Raw genomic sequence first — 7,893 nt, forward strand, 5'->3', positions numbered from 1 at the left:
TGCCCCCCAAGCCCCTGCTCGTGGTACACGACGTCGTATAAGGCCACAGTAGGGGCTTTTAGGCTTCCCCATGAAATCTTCATATTCCACATTTTATGCAAGCGCCGAGTACGTGGAACATCGTGGTTGGTGACGGTACGTCTTCCGAGAACCACATTTAATGGCCTAGCCTATACTCAGCCGTCGTTTCGTATTTCGAGTGGAGGGCCTTGGATCCCACATCAGGGCAATCCAACGGCAATCCAACGACCCTCTTCACGTATATAAAAGGGGTGGCCACCTTACGCATGGGCCACCCTTTCATTTGAAATTTTTTTCATAAATTTTCCTCTTCTTCTCTCTTCATTTCAAAAGAAAACCGTCTTCTTTCCGACCGCCACTCCCAGCGTTCAAGAAACTCAGGCGCAAGGATTCCTTTGAAGCTTTGGAACCAACCATTCCGACGAAGCCCCAACCCAGGCGATCCCTTCATCCTCTTCTCAGCCAAACACTCTGTAAGTCTCCTGACTGTGCATGTTTTGAAATTATTTTTCACTATAGCTTAGGTAAATATTTACTGTAGCCACATGCAAGGGTTTGCTAGTTTTTTTGTGGGCATGAAGGGTGAAAGCCTTTTAGGTTAGGGTATCTTTGTAGTATAAACCATTTAGGAGCATGGTTTATAGGATGTATTTTCTGGGGAAAATTTCTGGGTAGGATTTTTGGTATGCTGGTTTAAAGTATTCAGTATTTTGGGTGCAAAACCGGGTAGCTTAGGAGACACGCTTCACAGGCGGTTTTGCCTTCCTTGCCTACTGAAACTTTCCTTCCAAGGAAAACTCTATCCTGACCCTCCTGACACACGAATTCCGAGTAATCGGGGATCTGTTGGGAGCACAGGCGCGTGTTCATAGAACCGCGTGGTCTCACTCTCCACGGGCTAGGCTTACCTCAGCTCGTGCAAAGAAACATATATTCTCTGACACATAAGTGTGGTCAAATCAATTGGTAAGGGGATAATGGGCCGCACGGCCTAACCCTGTCGTGGGTGTCTAAATACGCACGTTCCTGCTGCGTGTCCGAGAAGTTAGGGATATATCAGCCAAGTGATTTCTGATATATGCACGTTTACCTTGCGTGGTTGACTTTATAAAAGGTCACAGCCTCCAACTCTAGCTCGTACCACGAGCTGGATGCTTCCCTTGACCTGCGGCCTTCAGAGTCCAAACCCAGTCCTTAAGTAATCTTGGCGAACCCTTAGGTTACCTCGAGCTAAGGAGGTAGGATCTTTCGACAGCAGCTCCGGTCTTGGGATGTCCACGTGGTAGTCATGATTAGGCCGCATCTTAGCTCGCTAATCAGCCCGTGGGAAAGTCAGGGCGTACAGCTGTTGTAAAAAATATTTTATTATAGGATTTTAACAATTCTAAGTTGTTGAAATAACTAACATATGAGAATAATTAATTTATGAATGTTCGAGAAATGTTTTCAGAAAGGTTTGTGAGCCAAAAATGTTGAACTAAGTGAAATAAGAAATTGGGAAGTTTTCATTTTTTTGGTTATTATTCTCCATTAGTAGTAGTTGTGTCTAGTAGTTTTAATGGTCCAATGCCTTAGAAGTAGTTGGGTCGTTACAGTAATAATAACAAGAAAATTGGATAATTTAGTGGCGAGAGAAAGGATTTCTTAATTTCCTAACATCGACTTTAACGACTCGATGGCTGAGATAGCTGTGAAAAGGACTACCAAACCTGCAACACAAGTGGAACTGGCCGTCCAAAGATCCTTAAAGTAAACCCTTTTGAGAGTTTCCTTAGCGCGGTTGTACCAACGCTCATAGAATTCGTTAAGTGGTTTGCATTCATCATTGTAGATGAAATTTTCCACATATATATTCTTGGGAAGTTTGTTGATCATGTTCACCACAGCCATATTACTTTCAAGACAATGAGAAATGACTTTCTTCTCAACTAATAGTTCCACGTCCTCCTCGGTATTTATGAGTTTATCCATTAGCCAAATGTAGCTACAGATGGGAGTCTTGGACTGCAAATCAGGTTGACATTGTTCCATTATCATCACATTTAGCAAAAAGCATTCTGTGTTATTCTGTATCTCCAAAACAGGAAGTTGAAGCTTGAGGGAATTCAAACATGGTATGAATTTGCACCACCGCCATCCCTGCTGCGAAACCCTAACTCTTGTTAGCGGTGTTGAGTCTTCTTTGGGTGGCGGAGGAGCAAAATCAACACCGGCTTTGTCTAGCTTTGTTGCAGTGTATCTAAGATCGTAGAAATTTGTACGATAATGACTCTTAAAATTTTCTTTTGGGAGCCAAGACCTTCTGTACAAATCAGTGAAGTGTTTTATTCCATCCAAGTGGTCTGAAGGAATTTTAAGTTGAAAGAATTTCATGGAAAGCTCCAGAAACGACCATGGGTGGCTGGACTTAGGGTTGGTAAAGTCGTATAGGTTCTGAAGAAAAGATAATGGAATCTGGTTCTCAAACATTACCAAGTCCTTCTTTGTCCAATATAATAATAATGGAGTTGAAAATATGTAATCTCCTGGCCTTTTTCCTTCACACGTTAAGGAAAAGAGTTCAAATAAGAAGCAAGCATCAGTGAGAATAATATCTTTGAACTCATTGTCATCAAGCTCTATGGGACCAACATATTTAGACCTGATCATATTTTCAAAATGTTCTTGAATGAACTGTGAGATTTCCTCTTTCTTCTTTGTAGAACGTTTATTAAGAAAGTTTTTCAAATAATAATTCTCCTTGTGACATTGCATTTCCTTCAAGCTTTCTTGCCATGATGAAAAGGGCCAATGGAAACTAACTGAGGAGTGTAATGTTTTTCATCATCTACATTACGGAGAATTTTTGGGACTTTACAAATGATAGGTTCCTGAAAATTTAGCTTTAAAAAAAAATTATAAATTAGAGTACAAAATAATATCATTTCATTTATTTCTCTATATAAAACAATGACAAATAGGTTCCGTGTATTTTATGGGACACAATTTGGTAGTGTCATAAATTCAAGGAGCAAAATTGCTATTTATTTTAAATATTATTATAAAAAAATATCATTAAAGTTAACAAAAAAATCATTAAAATCAAGAAAATTTGTTAAATATACGCTTTTTATTATATAGAATAGATATATATATATATCACTATATAGTAGTGACTATTTTTAATCACTGTCTATAAATGCTTTTAGTATTTTCTGTACATTTATAAGTTCCAACTCTATTTGTATTTTGTACATGAGAACTTCTACACATTTTCAAGAAATTCCAAATAATTTAGGATGTCGAAATCATAATTTAAATTACTTGTTACACACGTGCTTGTATTTCGATATTTATACATGCATGCAATAAGTTATTTTCCATAATGATTTCAACATCCTAAATTATCTTAAATATTCTGGAAATTTGTGTGAAAAATCTTGTATAACTACATTATACGTTGTCATGAAAAAATAATTAGTTCCAACTTAATTATTCATACTAAAAGTACCAATAGTTAGTCATTTTCCTACATATTGTAAAAAGACCAATTTTCAATGGTAAGTTATCATGAGAGAGTTGTATTTTGTGTAGCTTACAATAAAAGGTTAAGCAGGTCATCAATAAATAAATTTCTAATATTAGATTTTAATTTTGGAATTAAATATATAGATTTCTAAAAATAAAATCAATTAACTTTGAGATAATAAATTCTTACATCTTTAAAAATAAATATTAACTTTTACCTCACACAAGGGGATGAAAGTTTTGATTCTAATTTCAAAATAATTTTAAAAAATGATTAGCTTAGTATCAGTTTACTAGCTCATTAAGTTTTTAGTAATCTAAACGTTCCATACCATTCATTCTTCTTTTGAAATTTTCCATTCTATTCTACTATCTAAATTTCCACCAAAAAATTAATAGACAAAATAAACAACAATCGAATCAACAGTAGTCTCGTTAAAGCATGGGCTAAAACTACCCCATAAAAAGAACTTGGTAAAAAAAAAAAAACTTAATATGAAAATCAAATTAATCACTATAACATATGTTACAATGATCTTGTGAGCAAAATATATATCTTCTATATAATAAGCGTGTAGATAGTATTGGAAATTCTTAGTTTTAGAGGTTTTTTTATTTTTTTTAATGTTAACTTTAATGGAATATTATTATATTTAATAGAATATTATTCTATTTAACTGTAGTTTGTAAACACTTAAACTTAAATAAAATAAAATAAATAATTAAAAAAATTAAATAAGATAATTTACAATAATAATTATTTAAAAATAATAAATAATTAAACAAATTAAAATATGATATTTTTCACATATTTTACAATGATAATTATTTAAAAATAATAAAATCATACGTTTTATAACTTAAATTCACTTATTAGAATAATATCATATTAAATATATAATATAATCTATATTAGATTAGCAATAATTTTTTTTTTTAAAACTAGGAAGAAACTTAAATTTAAAATTCTCGTATAATATTTAATATTACATTAAAGATATAATATATAATCTCTTGTTGTCACTCTCAAATTCAAAAACTAGAACAAGTATAAACTTAAACATGAACAAGTATAAACTTAAACATAATATTAGATAAAAATATTCATTAAATTCAATTGTACCTGTTTATTGTCATTTTTCGATAATGGGTGGTCTGAAGGCTGCTCGATATCCAAAATTTTCTCAGGAAAAGTCTGCAAAAATATTATATCATTTCTATGAGCATGACTAATTAGTTTTGAAATAGAATTTCATACTTTTTCCTATTCCATACATTATTCTTTCAAAACATTCCATTAAATGACTAAGTCAGGATTTACAGCTAAGGGGGTCAATTCTTTTTTCAATAAAAAATATATAACGTCATCTAATATGATGTACAAAAGTAAAACATAAAACTAATATATCCTTGTAAATAACATTGTTATTTGAATGGAAAAAATTATGATAATTATGTTATATTCATATAAATATTTTTTCAAAATATATATTTATATATGAAATTTTTTTGGTAGTGATTACAAATTTTTTTATAGAAAGTTTTCTTTTGAAAAATATTTATAAAAAGTACATATTTTAAGGTAAAAGAAATAGTAAAGTATTTATTATAATAAGCCAGGAATCTCGGGATATTGAGGTTCTTAGGCACAAACTAGTGTGCCAAATGATAAAAAAACTATGAAATATTTTTTTCTCTATTTTTAACTGTCATAACATTACAAGATATATAATTGCTTGAATTTCTGAATTTGAATTCGTGAAATAGAAAAATAATTGAAAATAAAATTTATATTTTTAAGATAAAAAATGATTGAGTAAATAATAATTTAAAAATTAACAACTAGAAATATAACTATTATTATGATAATATATTTATATATATTTCACACTAAAAGTATACAGACTAAATATAATATCTTTCGTTAATTAAACTTTACGACAGTAGAAATTTAAAGGGAATTTTTCATAAATATGATTTTTATATTATTACTAAGCAAAATTATGGGATTATATTTTTTTTAATTTGTATAAAAAAATTTATTATGGAGAAAACTAAAGTATGAAAACACAACTGCTAACTAACTAAATATTAGAAATTTAATTAAAAGTAAAACGATGACATAAACTAACTTTTATACAAAAATATGAAAAACTAAACTCATACAAATGAAAATTTTTGCAAACCCATAAAAGCCATAGAATAACTTTTTTTGAAAAAAAAATACCATATTTTTGCAAACTTTATTAAAAAAACCCATATAAAATATAATTTCTTCAAAATTAAATTGGATGAATTGGAATTGTACCTCATCATGGTGAGGATAACCACCATAACGACCCATAGTGTACTCTGGCAATTGAATTTGTAGCTCCAAATTACTATTTATATATAATTTATATGCTATAAGGGGAAGAAAACAATGAGTTACATGGATTTCCCTAGCTACGATCTTAATTTATAGAAAAGCAAAAGAACTACGCAACAATTAAGGCAGTTCAAGTATCTTTTTTCAGAAAATAAAGTAAGAAAAGCCATTTGAATGAAGAGTAATCTTTCATTCATTAATTTGTTCTCTTCTACTTATTCTTTCCTTCCCTCTTTTCTTTTCTTTATTCTTTCCTTAATTCCACGTTTTCTTTCTTCTTCTTCTTCTTCTTTTCAAGATCAATCCAAAGCAAATAAAATAGCAGCTTCACACTAAAGACTAATTTTTTTTTTTTTTGTATGTCATTGAATACATAATGTTCAATATATTATTAGAGTTCAATAATATATGGTTTGGGAGTTATGCTAGGATTTATGAAGTTGGTTCTGTAAAGACCTGAAGTGTTCTTTGTCTCAGATTTGGTATTTGTTTCTATAGCAAATGATGATATTATATATATATATATATGGAAGACTTCTCAATAGTTACTATTCATAGATGGGTACTAAGAATTATGATAATGTGACAACATAGTAAATTGGTATAGCAAGTCACCAACAGATAAAAAAAAATCTCTACATTAATTTCGAATTTAGTTATTATTTTTTTGTCATAATTAATGTTGTTTCCAACCAATGAGAGACACTAGCTATATTTAGAAATTGACATACATTTGAAAAATAAAAATTTTACAATATTATATTTTCATAATAGATACACGTTTTTCATTAGGTAACACTTCCCAAAATTTGAAAAAATCAAAATTAACTTTTAGACATATTAATTAACAACTATAAATATGGATCATTGATCTTAATCCAATGGTTAATATTAAAGTAATCATCCATAGATAGTAACCATTAACAGTGCACCCATATATATATATTGCAACATTCCTTAGAATATATCAGCTTTGGTCTGCAGGAAGTTTTCCAATCAAGCCAACGAGGTATATATTCATTGTTTACTGATTTGAAATATATCAACTTTTTCAACATCTAGATTGATTGTTTCTGATTTTATGTATTTTTTTATTAGCCATAAGTTTTTATTATTGCTGGAGTTTCCTGATAGAATGACTCTCTAATTAGTGACTTGTTAAGCTTACCCTACGAGTACATTAAAATTAAAAATATACTAAAAAGTGCCATAAAGTTTTTAATTTGTTTGACTAAATGATCCACTCGATTGTATTGTATCTTCTTTCAATGTATTTAAATTGATCTGAGCTCTCAAATAGGTTGCCATTGTTTGTGAATTTGCATGATTATACAACAAACCCAGTGAAAGGATCTTTCTTTGTAGAGACCACTTGGATCATGAAGGCCCTGCAGTTCTTGGTGAGACTTGCTCATATATCAATATGAACTTATAATCACTTGAGTTCCACTTATGTTATTTGGCCTCTGGATCTGGATTTTAAAAAACTGTTACAAATTAGAGTGTCAAACTAGCTTAACTACTATGATAGCTCTAGCATAGCCAATCAAATTAAAGTGAATCTAACCATTGTCATTCCATAGAATTTCAAGAAGATTTGTAGAAGAAGAAACATGCAATTGATATTTATTGGTTTGGTTATTACAGATTAGATGTGTAGAAAAATGAGAGTGGGGAAGGTTTGACCTGCGTTTTTCTTGATGTTTTGTTTTCCAAGACACTGTCAAATAGAACAATAGGTTTTTTCTTTGCAAATTGAAATTTCTTCCCCAATTCTCTCAAAAATAGAAATTTGAGAAGCATCTGAGAGTACTCTGTATTTAGTTCTGAATTGGTGATTGATTGTGAGTGGATGAGACTTCATGACCATGATTGATGTATGACAAAATTGGAAGTTTTCTTCGTGTGTATATATATATAGTACAATTCTCCTATATATGATTCACTTTAAGCCCTACTAGTGGGGCTCTCAGTGATCTCGACTTGTGAATAATTTT

At 30.6% G+C, this 7,893-nt stretch overlaps 1 protein-coding gene across 1 annotated transcript; it reads right to left on the reverse strand.

Annotated features, from left to right (window-relative positions):
• Nucleotides 1-1,665: 1,665 nt before the first annotated feature.
• On the reverse strand, nucleotides 1,666-2,775 carry LOC133783628 (uncharacterized). Its single transcript, XM_062223276.1, has one exon. It carries the CDS (start codon nucleotides 2,773-2,775, stop codon nucleotides 1,666-1,668), a length of 1,110 nt encoding a protein of 369 aa, XP_062079260.1.
• Between the last annotated feature and the right edge of the window lie 5,118 nt (nucleotides 2,776-7,893).

Source organism: Humulus lupulus, chromosome 6, assembly GCF_963169125.1.
Source record: "Humulus lupulus chromosome 6, drHumLupu1.1, whole genome shotgun sequence".
Lineage (NCBI taxonomy): Eukaryota > Viridiplantae > Streptophyta > Magnoliopsida > Rosales > Cannabaceae > Humulus > Humulus lupulus.

What these genes read in the sequence shown, in the direction of transcription:
- LOC133783628 (XM_062223276.1), bottom strand. Translation starts at nt 2,775, where the DNA reads ATGCAATGTCACAAGGAGAATTATTATTTGAAAAACTTTCTTAATAAA.